At 34.2% G+C, this 15,961-nt stretch overlaps 1 protein-coding gene across 3 annotated transcripts in view; it reads right to left on the bottom strand.

Annotated features, from left to right (window-relative positions):
• Positions 1-15,961, bottom strand: part of LOC108779959 (PAR-domain protein 1) — a 94,025-nt gene that overhangs the window by 8,493 nt on the left and 69,571 nt on the right. For 2 of the 3 annotated variants that reach the window (XM_018547533.1, XM_018547531.1), the window contains one exon: positions 325-470. In XM_018547533.1, coding sequence (XP_018403035.1) covers positions 325-470 — 146 coding nt within the window. The remainder of the gene's footprint in view (positions 1-324; positions 471-15,961) is intronic. The other variant, XM_018547532.1, reaches the window with a different exon arrangement.

Raw genomic sequence — 15,961 nt, 5'->3', positions numbered from 1 at the left:
ATATATAGCAATTTCCGCGATGTACAATATATATATATATATGAATTTTATGGAATATATTTCTCGCAAATCAATACTATTTTAAGAGTTCTATACAAATGATTTTAAATAAGATATAAGAGACAATAACTTGCCGCGTTATCACGATAAATAATTGAAAACCATATAAAGATGGCGTCGACGAATAAAGGTAGGTACTCGAAAGTATAATAGACAAAACGTATGACACACGATTAATTTTAGTTTCCGATTTTATTTGATGAAATTTTGGGATTAAATTCAGAGCCAAATTATAGGCTTACCGTATCGCGCCTTTATACATACATGGTTCAATACCTTCAGGTCGGCATCGTAAGGCAAAGTTTTGTCCCAGAGGTTGGGCCCAAGAAAGGCGGCCTGCGCTTCCACGTTGCCCCAAAGTTCACCGTCGGCATCCTTCTTTTCCTCTGGCCCATCTTTACCTTGTTTCCCTGCAAATTCAATTTTATTTGATTAGATAATGATACTCGTAATTTTTAATTATAGTTACAATTCTTTTAATTATATCGACAATTATCGTTACTAATAATATATAAAAGTATTAGATACAAGGTCTACTATTATATTGCGAGAAATTCGTTTTTGCGAATTGTACATGTATTGAGATGGCACGGAATTTACGACCGTTAAAAATAATTTTTCTTAACGATAATCTCAAACAGAAATACTAGAACAGAAATACTTCTATTGTCATGCGATCTATAAACTCGTTCACTTTTGTACAATGCACTTCTTTTTCCAAAACTTCTGGTATATAATATATAATACATTCTCTTATCATGGCAGAGTCATTGTATAATGTGTGACAATTTGCAATTTTATTCTACATCTTCCGCTTTTTTATATGTCTTTAGTATTTTTTTGTATAATCTCCTTAGACTTCACAAATTTATGCTAAAATATTATTGACGTAAAAAGTACACGAGTTTTTATCGTTTTTATACATTTAAATGTATAAAAAGACTTAAAATTTAACTAGAATTTTTACAAACTTTTTCTATTTTTATATGATGTTATACATTACTCAATTAATGACATCAAATTTTTTATTGTTATCGTTTATAATTGAAATTCTCACGTGGAAAAGAGAAAAGAAATAATATAAAGTACACAAAATATATACCAAATTTTAATAAATATTTATTTGAATTGCTCTAAATTAATATTTACTAAATATAAACATATTTATTACAAGAACCGTTGATTTGATTTAACTCTTATTTTTTGTTAACGAAATATTTATTTGTAAGTAAATGTTTATTATTAAAAAAATATATATTAAGATTTAGGAAATTTTTTCAGTATAGTTTGATGATACTCATTCAAAAATAGTAGGCAAAACACACAACACCACGAGAGTATTTTTATTTATCCCGCTAGTACTTTTTTTTATCTTTTTCTCCATGTCTATACGATGTTATTCTTTTAATGTATTATAAACGCTCATCAATTATTAGTTATAAATAGCAATTAATATTCAGCCACAAAATTGGTCGCGTAGGAATATGCATACTTTTGATCGAATAGATTATCGCGTGAGCATGTGCATCTTTTCTCCATGCTTCTGCATTATCAGATTTGACAAAATCGTTCAGCTATTTAGATTCGTGTTTCTACTTCGATAGCCGTCGAGTATGGGGAGTGTCGGGTCGACTGTCAAGGCTATGAGAACGTGCCTTGTCATGCTACGATGTTGGTTACTCGTTGTTGGTTATTAAGATATCGGATAGAAATAAAGATGATTATGATAATTATAATGATTGATGATGATGACGGTAATGATAATGATAAAAATTATATTTATGATGGTGACTGTAATGATAATGATCATGATAGCGACGACGACGATGACACAGGAAGATTATAATGATTAGCAACAATGTCTGATAGTAAATGTATTAAAATTAAACAGTTGCAAAAATAAGCGAGGTATACATAAAGCAATGAAATTTAGACTTTGGTTTGTATAGCTACTAAATTATCTCGGGTAGTTTCTTTTAAGAATATGTTCGGCATATTCAAGCCTTATAGCGTGTAAAATGTTATACCAAGGGCAACATAACTCTATTCGACAGTATGCTAATTTCGTCACTTCTCCACTTTTTCTTTTTTTTTACTTTGGTTTACAGAATATCGGCTTGGCAGTCCGCTCTCGCGCGAACGGTTTGTCGAGGTTTGCGGTTTCTGATGTGCCAACGCGTTCTATTCAACTATTGTTGCAGTCGTGCCTGTAAATTCAAGGCTGTACTCACAATACCGCGTCCTGTCTCGACAAATGTATTGAATATACATTTACGCAAAATCGCGGGATGGAATATACACGATCGGAGTCTCTCTCTCTCTCCCCCCCCTCTCTCTCTCTCTCTCTCTCTCTCTCTCTCGCGAAAAAACATCGCTAACAAGACTTTTTGGTAACGATAAGACGCGTGTGAACATCATGTACTATCGTGACTAAAAAATTTTAACAATATAATGCGTATGTATGTATAGTACAAAATAAAACGAATGTAGAAGGTATTCAATCGATTACTGGTTGACTAAAAATAATCGGCGTCTAAGTAGCGCCGATTAAAGGAGCGGAAAGTGAGATCGCGATCGAACCGCGCCTGCAGCGTCGCCTTAGGCGCTCCTGGCCGGGATTTCTCTATGGCTAAACAACTAAACAACGGCAGCCCGTAATTTGGTTCAAGGCTGCTCGTCGGCCGGCCGACTAACTCTGCGGAACTAATCTCGTGTTGCGAGGCGGTATTACCATCGGTATCGCCGAGAGAAACGGGCGGGGAGCAGCGTGTCTCGTTCGGATACGATGTAATCGGGCAGGGGGACACGGGGGATCTTCCTGATTTCATCCATTCATTCACCGAGAACTGCATTTCCGTACCCCCGCGTCTCTATCTCTCTCGCATTCGCCGCGTCCTCGTTTATCCCCCGTTTATTTACAATAGCCGGCCTTTGGAGACAGTCACTACTATACTCGCGGTACCGGAAACACGTGATTTCGACGCGAACTCGACACAAATAAAATTCTCTCTAGAATTCATACTTTTAATTTTTTTAATTTTTATAATTTTTATCTGAGCAATGTTTCTGGACAAATAAGAACCGAAAGAAAAGATTGGCTGAATATGGCATACCTATATCATTTTTAATTGGCAGCTGCGACTAAAAATTGACAGCTGCAGCTAATTAAATGCTACGCCGTATTTTACCATCTAATTTGCTGCGGTAGCCAATCTTTTCTTTCAATGTAACATTTAAGCAATTAATAATTAATTAATAGTTATTTAATGAGAGACTTATTTGAGTTTGATTCATTATACTATTAACTAGCTTTGTAATTCTATATTATAATTAATTACATCAATGAGTATAGTTTCTAGATTTGAGAGACCGCACTTGTCTATAGGCAAGAATTAATAGCGATTTGTACATTGATGCTCTACATTTTCAGGATAACAATAAAAATTATTAAAAAATGTTAAAAGCGACATTATTTAATTCCAGATAATTTGGATTGTATAAAAAATTATTATTGTTATATAAATAATAAAATAAACATAAATTAAAACATAATTTAAAAAAGAATCGCATTTGTGTATTTATTAAATATTTATGTAATAGTGGATTCGACAAATATAATAGATACCGTAAATTATTGACTGATTATTCCAAATGTAAATGATAATTACAACCAAAAATCTGTAAGTAGTCTATAGGGGTTTCGTTAACGTTACTAACGAAATGCGCAAATATGCAATATGGACTAGTTTTCAGGTGCATTTTGTTAATTGCACCAATAGATAAAAGTCATGAAGATAACGAAGTTAATTACGGTGGACGTAAATACGCTCATATCGCAGAAACGTGTTCCACTTTTTAACGGAACTATGGCTGAACTATTATTTATGTCGAAGAGTAACTGCAAAATATTTTTAACACGTTATTAGGCATGAAATGCCTACCTTGGACAACGAGTTTGGTTGCGTTAATTAGAATTCTGGTTGAAAATGAACAAAATTGAATCTTCTGATTGAATCTATTATAATTTCAGTTGAGATAATGAGAATTCTGATTGGTACGATCTTTTGATTTATTCATTTCTAATTGGAAATTTCTTCGATATTTTGATATGCGATGCATAAATAAAATAAAATAAAATCATAGAAATTATCCTAATAAAATACACAATTCTTTAATTTAAAGAGTGTGGCATTTCAATGTCGCAGACGACATTAAAAAAGAACTCTACTACATTTCTCGCAGCGGATCTCTTGGTAATTTGCGAAAATGATAGATCGGCTAATAAATCGTTGAGACTTAAACGCTGTTTAAATGTTGAAAACAATAAACTCGACGAACGCAAAACCTACGTTGTAGCACTTCGTTGTTTAGATAGTTGCCTTGGCAGCGTGCTCTTAAGATTACACTTAGGTGACAAAACCACAGACATCATCGCTATGGTGTACCGCACGTTCGTACCTGTCGACGTGAATTTATGGATCTTTGCAAATATGCATTACGTCATATTCGCAACTGGAAATCTTAATATCATTTCTCAACTTTTTTTTTCAAAGTTTCAACATTTTTTAAACAATTTCTCACGTTAGAACATTAACAAAACACTTGTAGAAACGCGTGCCAAAGATATATTCGATTGAATTCTGAAAGAGTTTCTTCTTTCGCCTTCATTCTTTTTCCTCAAAGTCACCGCTCCAATACCGCTAGTCATTTACGTAATCGACGACACGCGAACGTCTAGGCAGGTGAACACGCGAGGATGCCCCATGAATGCGTTTTTGGCACAACTCCTGCCGTTCTTCTCGAAACTCTCGATAATAACTGTAACCGACATCTAAATGCACGTCTCCGAAGAGCCAATTCATTTCACCTGCTCCATAAACAATAGCTCTGTTCTCAAACACTTCAGAAGATCAAGCTACATTCGTTATTATATAGATTCTCTTTGATCTGTCACTATATAGAGTTGTAAACTTTCAGTTAAAACTTGTAGTTGTATATACGAAACTAGAAATGTCGCTTATTCTGCAAGTGCAATTTTTCTCAATCACAATAGGGGCACAGTAGACCGTCGATAAACCTTCCTCGATCAATCGAATCTACGATACACAATGCTCGTGGGATAGGCCACTCCGTCCGAAATAACTATCGACCAAGGCCGCAGGAAACCTTCTCCAAACAAATGCGATTGTTTAGCTGTGCTATTGCTACCGCGACTCCATCGTTGCGATCTATTTCCGCGATTGAGATCGCGAGATCACCATAATATTCGTTTATAACACTGTATAGTTGTAATGTATCCCGATGGAGCAAATCAAACTTGGATGTTAAATTGTCGAGAAGCCTCGAAAAATTTTTACTTGCAATCAGAAATATTATTAAGTTTTTAAAGTGTATTTTGCATATACTGACAAAAGTCTGGTAGTAATAATCAAAACTAGATAATAATTACTAAAAACATTTCGGGTCATAATTTTAGTCAAAAGCTTGGTTAATCAAAGCAACGAAACCTCAATTTTAATTTTCTAAATATTTTTCTTTGTTACCGAATAGGTCGTTATTATTATTATGTTTCGTAATATTTACTACATAAAAAAAACTATTTTGCTGAAGTGTTTAAAAATTTAACTAGATACACTGAAAATAACTTTGGAGTATTAAAATAATTATGTAGAGAACTTAAGTATGTGTGATCAGCAAAAAGTTTTATCATTTCAATTTGAATATTCTGTAATTATTTCGATAGTCCAACAAAATTATTTTTAGATTGTTATCTAATTAAATTTTCAGATATTTCATCAATACTATTCTTTCCGTGTGAATATTGTATCAATTGTATTAAACGAAATATTGGCAAAAATTTGACAATTATTAGCTATTACTTGTGTTGTTTAACGTAAATTTTTTTTTCTTCAATAAGATAGAGAAAAATAATGTGTTCTTTTTAGTAAAATTATTACCTTTGAAGAGAAGTAATTCATAAACGAATAATGTTTTAACGTAATAATTGTACAAGAACAAAAGTTTTAACATACACAAAATTATATGCTATCTGATAATTTAATTACTTCACGGTTCCTTTAAGGAGAACATCGAAGAGATTCTAAATTCAATCGGAGCAACGTGAAATAATCACGATAGACATCCAACGAGCAGGACGTCAAGTTCTGAACACAGCACTTTCTTGCGGTCGGCTATACCTGGAAGGGAAAATCAAGAGGCAATACAACGCGGAGCGCGATAGATGGGAAGAACTTGACTTACGATCTGTAAATCTCATGCCGTTGTCAGTACTCCGATGATTTGTGCGTGCGGTAAGCCACCATCGTCCCTTTTGACGTACGGCCCGTATAACCTGCATTAACTTAGATTCTATTAAAGACGCAAAAGAGTACCTCGCAATTGCCGAGTACACCCGGTACGTAGCGGCGTTACGATCGCACGATGAAAATTGCACGGATGAAAACTCAAGTCGTGGTACCTCGTTATTGCATAACTCACGCGTTCGTTCTTCCGCCTAGGCTCTTCTTTCACCTTTCGTGCATCACCGAAGAAAGAGAGAATACAACGTATAATCCAAGCTTTATTAAATTTAGGTGATTCCTCGAGACACATTAATCCGCGGCGTCAAACTCGCATTAGTATGTAATAAGTCCTCTCGGAGTGCCGGAAATACGCGGCAATCGCTTCTATTTTCCCAAAACACTTTCTCTTTACGACCACGCTCTAATTAGTTTCAGTCTTCTTTAATTATGAACGCGCGCTGACGCTCATGATGACTGCATCGCGGAATGAGAAGAGAATTTACACGTGGCGAGAGGCGTCGCAACATCTTCGCGATATGACGAATAATTGTATCGTAATGTAATTAATATTATCATCCCGAAAATACTCCTGAGCCATATATACAGTCTATAAACGTATTGTATATTATTATTATACCTCGAATGACGTTTCCCACACGGATTTCCCATGTAATAACATTAAGAAAAGGTACATTTCCTCGTTCTTTACTAGTATAAAACGTACCATCGTCCAAGCGGTTGGAACACGTTTCCTAGAAAGTTAACCTCCCGCCTGACTGTCGGCTTTACGCTATGTACAATGGCGTACGTATGTTTATCGGTCTTATCTCTAAGACCGCTGCTTCGAGAAGCGCCTTATGAAAATGCAAGCAAGAATTATAGCGTAGGAGTCACATATGTTTTTCTTAGATTTTCGCCACGTGTGTGCATACGCAACGTTATCTTCAGTTCCAATACGACCTCATTATTCCTATCGCTTTTTTTTAGGCGTGACCGAAGTCTAGTGAATCATAGTTTTCTCTTAAAATTTCCACCGAAACCAGTAATTATATCGACAAGATCTATACGACCCGGGTTGGTTATAATTCCTTTGCCTAACTCGGAATAAAATGAGACTAAAATAAAAAAATAATAATCCAATGTTACGCGAGCAAATGCTTATATTTATTATAGTAGCACGCGGAGTCGCTCATATATTTGACATCGCGGAAAGTGCAACAGGCGATTGTACGTGAAACCATTAGGGATATTAAGGAATCCTTTGAATTCACGTTTCGTGCGAAAGGTCACGTGTACTTGTGCAAATGTGTATGTTGTGCAGCGGCCAAACGACTAAACCGATTATAGTGATCAATAATGTGTCAAATCAGCTCGCTCACCGTTGCCTTTAGCATTGAGTAAGAGTGCATTTTATTAAAGAGGCTCAAGCGATAAAATAATCATTGTGTTCCGCGTCGTGTAATAAACTTTTACCTTCATAGAACGCAGAATCATAATAAGTTCAAGATGGCATCAAGTTGAAGTTATTCTAAAAAAGATCACAAAATTATTCGATTTTTAGTTTAAAAATCATTATCGTGTGAAGAATTCATCATGAAGCCATTATCAAAAGGGTATTAAGACATTATAATTTTTCCTAAAATGCCTGCAACTTGATGTCGCCTTGATTTTGTTACGTTGTCACGACTTGACAGTTTTATTTGACTAAAAAATATTGTACCAATTAGTTCGGTCCGTTCTTTGTATTCAAAAATGCATTTATTTCAAAACAAAATGAATGAACAGATTAATTAAAGTATTGTCTATCGCTGGCTACTACTTTTTCCTATCTCTCAGGCGATTTTCGAATTCCATCTCGAAAAAATGACTCGTCTTTCAAAGCGATCATCTTTTGGAAAACGGACCGAACTAATTTGTACCTCCAATAATTAAGAAGATCTAAATTAAAAATTTTTTTTAATTTTTAACATAAACTTCACCACCAGACTAGTTAACGCGTATACAATAAACACATTTTGCATTTGTGTAGGAAACAATCTACTCACGTTCTTGTTAAAATTCTGTTAAATTTTTAACATATTCGAATGTTAATTTAATATAATCTGAATATGTTATTTAATGATTTTGTGTTATTATAAATTGACATTTAATATTTCTTAGTCAAAAAAATATATATAAGTAAGTAAACAAATAATATAAAAGTAATATGTTTTAAAACGTAAATTCTAAGCCGAGTATAAATAAAATATGTGTTAATTAACATAAATGTTAATTATACTGAAAAAATATGCTTTCGCAGTTTGTTTACAAATTGTGTCAATATTATGTTTTTTGATAACTTTTTTACATAATACAATCAACTTGTTAAGTTAACACAAAAATTTAAGTGGACTGTTTGAAAAACACGTAAAATGCGTTAAATTTAACATAAATTTTTCAACGCGATGTATACTTTAATTCTGGAAAAGAACATTTATAAAAATGATACGTATAAAAATCTTTTACAATAATTGATTTTTTTTATCAGTAAAGCAGACAACTTTAAGATTCTCTTAATTTCTTAGTACTTGATCAAATTCGCGATGAACGTAAAATTGTCTGCTGAACATGAGGTGTGAACAGGTGCGCCACAAGGACATATATTATCGACAGTGAAAGCGATACGCGCGAACTTATCGAGTTAATTGGCGAATAACCTCTAAGCTAATGCTATTTTCATCTCTCTCGTTAGTTTCTTATAAGTAAGATAATATAAAATGGAAACTTTAACCTGACAACAAAAGGTTCAAAATTCGAGACATAAATCGTCTTAAAGATGTCTTAGGCGTTTTTAAGACCCTTTATAAAAGCAAATGTCTTTGACCGGTGTTCATAGTCGGTTTTTATTTCAAAACTGTCTTAAATAATGTCTTAAGACATTGATGCTGTCCTTTGATTGGTTCATAATTGAACTTAAAACGGTACTGAATATAAGAACTGACTATGAATACTAACCGAGGGCGGTATTCATATGTCTTTAGACGCCTTATTTTGTCTAGTTTTGGGACATGCGTATCTTTTAGGAAGACAATTATGATATATGTAATATTTCTTAAAATACTTTTTTTTAGGAAAACATTATGTATGTATATGCATTAATTTATATAGTGTACACTCACGTCGTTGGAATGCGCATAAATTTTCTTATCTCTGTAGACATTAATTTTTACGGAATAGATTACTTGGAGGTGTATTGATGAAAACTAAATGGGTATTTATATTGCTGCTTTCTCTTTTTCTCAATTACTCATCGTCAACACCTCGAGATATTTACGAATTCTACGATTTAGTTTGCTGAATATGACCGAACGCAGAAGAGGAAATAAGAATCGTGGTCTATGTGGATGTGCAGTGAGTATTATTGTCTGCCATTTATGATTGCATGTAATGAACTAACACGCAGTGAGCCACGAAGTCGTCCTTGGCCGCTCCTCCGAGTGCGGCTAGACCTCTTAGAAATAGTTTCCTATCGCTTGTTGTATGAATAAAATTCGCACGATGAGCAGAAAGCACGCGAGGTCCTCAGATCTTGAATTTTGGAACCAACAAGCCTTTAAATCTCTTGAACTTCAATTCTTTTGGCGAATTGAGATTTTTCACTTGCATTCTTCGCATTGCATTTGTATACGTCCATATCGTCTATAAAATGCTTAATTTTACTAATATTTAAAAAATATAGTGCAACAATATCAATAAATATATATAATATGTTTTATTCATATATAAAATAAAATTTATTATATTATATCTATTTATTTACTATATATATATTATTTCACAATATTTTATAAATATTAATATATATCTCATGTTTATTGAAATAAAAATAATTAATAACATATAGATAATTATCATAATATTTCTAATTGTAGATTCTTATTTGAGTCCTGTGTCAAGTCGTAATAAATCAAATTATATCACACGCGAAGCTTGTGATAATTAGACGTAATTGTATGACGTGTAGAATCAATAAATAGAGAATTCCGATTAATACTTCGTAACGTGTTAGAGGGGCACTGTTTATGGTTTACGCGAGGCTAACGTTGTAAATAGATGCCAGGAACAGTAGTTTTACGAACGCGAATATCGCATTTGCGTGCATTTAGCTGTTTCGACTGCACACGTGTGCGAACACCATATCGTCTGATGCATATCCGGATTAATACCGCGTGCGTGGATTCTCTCTCGTGTGCGGATTCTCTCGTCGAACGCAATGCAAATGTGCACAATACGAACATAACTTGGAAGATTCGAATTGTGTGAAATGAAAAATGATGTAATACACGATCATAAAACTTGTTTCGTGTCGGTTTTATTGATATCGCTACGATCACGATTCATCAATACGCAAAAAATTAATTCATTATACAAATTTTATGAAAACCTTAGCTAGAGATGAAACATTTCATTAACGTCTAAAATATGTTAGTCTTTTAGTTTATTGTGTTTTGATGAAATCTATTTAAAATATATTCATTAATGTTTGCCTTTATGATCTTTATTTGTTATATATATAAGAAGCGTCTATCGAAATTATTTTTAAAGATTGGAAAAAAGTGTCTCAAATAATTCAATAATATACACGAATGTTGTAATATTTAGTAGGATTCATTCCTCGAATTATTATTCGCTGGTTGATGCTCGAGTAAGAATTGGCCGTCTCTTAATCTGGTTATAAGTTATGCCTCGAGAGACGAGACAAGCTCGCTTCATAAAGAGTGAAACTAGGCTCGATAGTATATCCGCGTAACGCGAAAGAGAGTGAAAGAGATTTTCGCTTTCGTTGGAGAGGCCTTCCCGCTTCCTCAAGCACGACGCAGAATGCAGCGGTGGTCTTTCCCTTGTTTCCTCTTACCCGGTGACCCACTCTATTCATAGATGACAGTAGACGACGAATCCATCTACCTGATATATACACGTGAAAATAGCGTAATAATATTTATGTAATTAATTAGATTTATAAAAAAAATATTTTTAACACACACATTCTTTACCAAAATTGATACAAGTTTTAATAATTTTCAAATGAAATCGAGACGAATCATCATCGAGTTGTTTAAAAAAAAAAAACGCAAATGTGCAAAAACTTATTTGTTAGAAGCGTAAAAATTGTGAGTGCTCGCGTTGTAACTTAACTATAAGACCGAATTTTCTCGTTTTACCTGTGTAATTCTGTCAAGCGAAACAGCGAATGATATCATGTACTGATCTAGATCACAGCACGTCATTCACTATGAGAGCAGACGCTCGTAACGTTCTGAACCGGAAATGGTGAGCTGTGCCGGATTACGAACGGATGCACTCTATTCTAGTTACGAATTCTGATTATTGTTTAACACAGTATTGTGTGCGTGTGATTAATCCTATTATTACAACAAGGAATCTGTAAAGCCAAAAACTGCGATATATATAAAGTCTTACGGAATAAATAAAAAAAAACCTAAAAAGAAATGATCCGAATTTTCGGATATGTTGACACGGTGTTAAAACCAGACGATGACATAAGAGTCTAAATGAATTTGTAAAGATGGTTCGCTCTGCGATCAAATAAGTGGAAAGATCGGTCATGCGGGAGGAAACGCCTTGAGTCGGTTAAGACCGCGGAAATACAGCCGACTGTTTGCGTTTTCTCCCCTCCTAGTCTCGCTTTCACCCTTTCCTTTAACGCTCACGGTAATATACTTCCTGTCTGTAGTATTGTAGCTACCGCGACAACCTGCGACTTCCTAATCTTTCGGAACACATTCGGATACTCGACGAGTAAATATGTTGAAGTAACATAGATTTTACGGAGGACAGAGAATATTAATGAAAATCAAATATTAGCTATATTGTCAAAAGTAATATCCATTGAAATTAATATGGAAGAGTTTTTTAAACAGCTTTGTTTACACATTAAATTACAATATTTATTGTTTCATGTCCGTTTAGATATTCGTCCGATACCTTATTGAACTTTAAAACTTGTTTTAAGAAACGGTATTCTTGCAATAAAAAATTTCTATCATAAATTAAAATTCATTAATCGCGATCTTCTGTTCCTTTCCTTTGTTGGCGCGTTTAATAAATATAATTGTCCGTCGACATCTTTTTCGTTTTCTAATCGCTCGTCCTTTCGTTTCCCTCTGCGCGGAACATGTTTTAAATAGTAGTTTGATTAGAAAGTACGTGGGTGTATTTTACTACGATTACCGGTTCGATAATTTCGCTATAGAAAGTTTTCCGCCTGTGTCCACCACGCCGTGTTCGGCGTTAGCATTTAAAAAGGATCTGGACGATTTATAACTATATGCCAGCAGCCGCAGATATGCATTATACCAGCAATAAATGTTCACCAGAATGTCTTCCGCATGAAACATGCCAATTGATGCCAATGCGTTTATATACCTCATAGGATTACACATATTTCTTGGACGTTCCTTTGAAACATGTATCACATATCTCGTTGCGCCAATCATAAGGTAATAGATAATTAAAGATAGAAATTATATTCATGCTAGAAATTAAAACAATTGAAGCTAGAAAGTTCTTTAGGGAATCTTGCAATCTCTTTCTCTCTCACACTGGCTCACTCATTCACTCGCTCATTGAATGACACACCATTGGAAAATTTGTGTTGACATATTTTATATAAATTATGTTAATTTAAAATAAATATATTAGAAGGTAACACAAATATATTAACGAAAAGAGGATAAACACAAAAAAGGTGATATGGACAGTTTTTAAACAAAATGTAGAAGCACATTTTTTAGTAAAATTTCCTAAATTGTGTTATTTTGAATAAGAAATGCTCAAAATTTAACACAAATATATGGTACTATTTAAATAACACGATTACATTTTGTTAAATTAACACTCAAATATGTTAAAAGTTCGATTCAAAATTTTAACGAGAAGGGGAAGCAGTGGATCGTTTCCAACAAAAATACGAGATATTTTTTACTGAGCATCTACAGAAAACCGATATCGAACAGATAAATCCGCATCCGGCTATACACTCTCAGCGATCTCGCGTTCAGTAACTGGTTTTGAAAGGCGCACATGTCCTTCAGGGACGCGGAATCGCGGCTCGTCCTTGGCCATGGAACATGGCTGTCCACGTAATACGCTCGTGTGTGGTAATTCTTTTAGGTAATTCTTAACCGTTATGTTCCACGTAATCAATGTAATACGTCCGACATCATATCGCGCTTTTTTCTGTTTTTACGATTTGTTTGCAAACTAACGTTTTTTCTTTTTGTATCATTTGACCGAAAAATTAAAACGAATAGAAGATAAGTACGTAATCATCAAATCCAAGAGTCTGGAAACTGTAATTGTAAATAATAGTTTTAATTTTTAACTGCAGTAGTTCTTGCTTAGTTAACCGTGTATTTGTTAACCGTCAGATTCCATTTGCTAGAAAAAAAAGTATCAAGTTGGATTGGTCTTAAATCGAATATCTCTAAAACATCAATGGAATAATAATCGAGCTAGCGTCGCTGACATGAATATCTTCTAGAATGAAAGTGAAAAACGAGGTTTTTGTATCTGAACGTAGTTTTACAATCTTCAACGCGATTTTAAAAGTTGTTTTTTTTTTTTAGTAAAATCGTATCATTTCTCATTTTATCTTTTAATCCGACAGATCAGTAATAATAATATAATATACATTTCTTTCTGCTTCCTTCTTTATTATTAGTTAACGTAACTATTGTACAGAAATATACGGTGAATTGATTTCCGCACGCAAATAATATTTATGATCGTTGCCGATATAAATTTACATCTTCCACGAATGGTAATCGCAGCAAAGGAAACACAAGTATAATTAATGTCGTCATGATATAGCAATATAGTCAAGCTATAACTGTGGATATATTTCCAAGCTCTGGTAATAAATGCGCGGGATTCTTACTTTGTATGTGAAATCCAGTTTCTCACAATCTTCGACGTACACAGTAAATTAAATGTGATATATATATTTCCTTTCCTTGATGTACAAGTACATTATTTCGTTTCCTGGTGATTAATTGAAAAAAGTAGATATATGTTGATACTTGTCCTTGACAGTGTAATACGTGAAACGGCGTAGCACGATTCACATCTTTTTCTCGATACAGCAAACGGCTGCATCCCGACTTACCGATCGATGCGTTACGCCTGTTCGCTTAATCGACGTTGTGTGTACGACATGATTAGGTAATTGTTGAGTAAGGAGAAGCGCACGAACATCATAGGCGAAAGTTACGCGGAAACTGACCCGGCGCAATGCGTTTGACCGCGTTTCGCTAAATAGGATCTTCGATGATATTTTCATATTATCCGAAGATCCTATTTGGCGAAAAGCCATAATATCGAAGCCATAACCGACATAGCATATACATTGATAAATTATACAAGTAAGAATAAATACCTGATGCAATCGGTAGTATGTTGGTAGTTAATATAAGATTAGTATAAGAGGCTGTCGCGCAAAATAAGATGTTCATACGCATGCGCCATGTGCGTCGACATTTCCTTTTATGAAATTAAAAAATGTTAAGCCTGACTCCGAGGAATTAATTAAAGGCAACTATTTGTAATCTTTAGGAATAATTTTCCGGTTTTTTATTATTACACATGATAGATTATTCGCGTCTAATTTATATCAGTTTTAAAAGTAAAAAAATTATTGAGTGATTTTTACATATATATCTTTACAATATCTCTAGAAAGTATTTGCACTGAGAAAAAACTGTTTGACTAATAAAGACGAGCTAAATTAATTTAGTCAAATGAACGATTCTTTTTCAAGAAGGAGATTATTACTTATTATAGATATTCCTATAAATAAAAAATATATGTGCTAAATTTTAATAAGTATTCACTTGAATATAATATTTACCTAAAAAGTTCAATCAAATTCATGGTTTTTGTACTAAGTATATATATATGTTTACAATTTAGCTGTTCAAACAAATATTTATTAAACTTTGCTCCAGTACATTTTTCTCAGTGTAGTATTAAAAAGAAAAAGAAAAAAAAGAGCGAGACCACGAATGGCACATGACATGTGTTAAGAATTCAAAAAATTAATGTTTCTTCCTGAAAATTAATTTTTCGCAAAATATTTTGATAAATCAAGGCCTTTTTCAACGCCTTTGATTTATCAAAATTTCGCGAAAAATTGCGCTTCCCGCACGCGCGTACGGTAAAATTACAGGGAACATGAATTCCGCGTTAACGTCGCAGTTATCAGCGCGGATTCGCGCAACACGCGGCCACGCTCGTCGAGCCAATTAAATTATACGAATCGATCCGGGGAGAAAGTCCGCGGAGAGAGAACGGGGCGCAAACGTTAAAGGAAACAATTTGCGATGTAGTACGAAGTCCACGAAGCGACGCCTTTACTCGCGTACGGCACCGCACGGCCAGATATATACGTATACTCGTGTATGCACATGCTCGTCCGCATGTGCATCGGCACTTGCGCGCGCTCAGGAAGCCGCGGCTGTAATTTTACAGATCATTTCCCGCAAACACGCAATTCTCTTGAAAATTACAAGGCTACGGAGGGGGGGGGGGGGGGGGGGGGG

This window comes from Cyphomyrmex costatus, unplaced genomic scaffold (assembly GCF_001594065.2).
Source record: "Cyphomyrmex costatus isolate MS0001 unplaced genomic scaffold, Ccosl1.0 scaffold649, whole genome shotgun sequence".
NCBI lineage: Eukaryota > Metazoa > Arthropoda > Insecta > Hymenoptera > Formicidae > Cyphomyrmex > Cyphomyrmex costatus.
The sequence above is the reverse complement of the archived record's forward strand: the minus strand, read 5'-3'. Positions and strand labels throughout refer to the sequence as shown.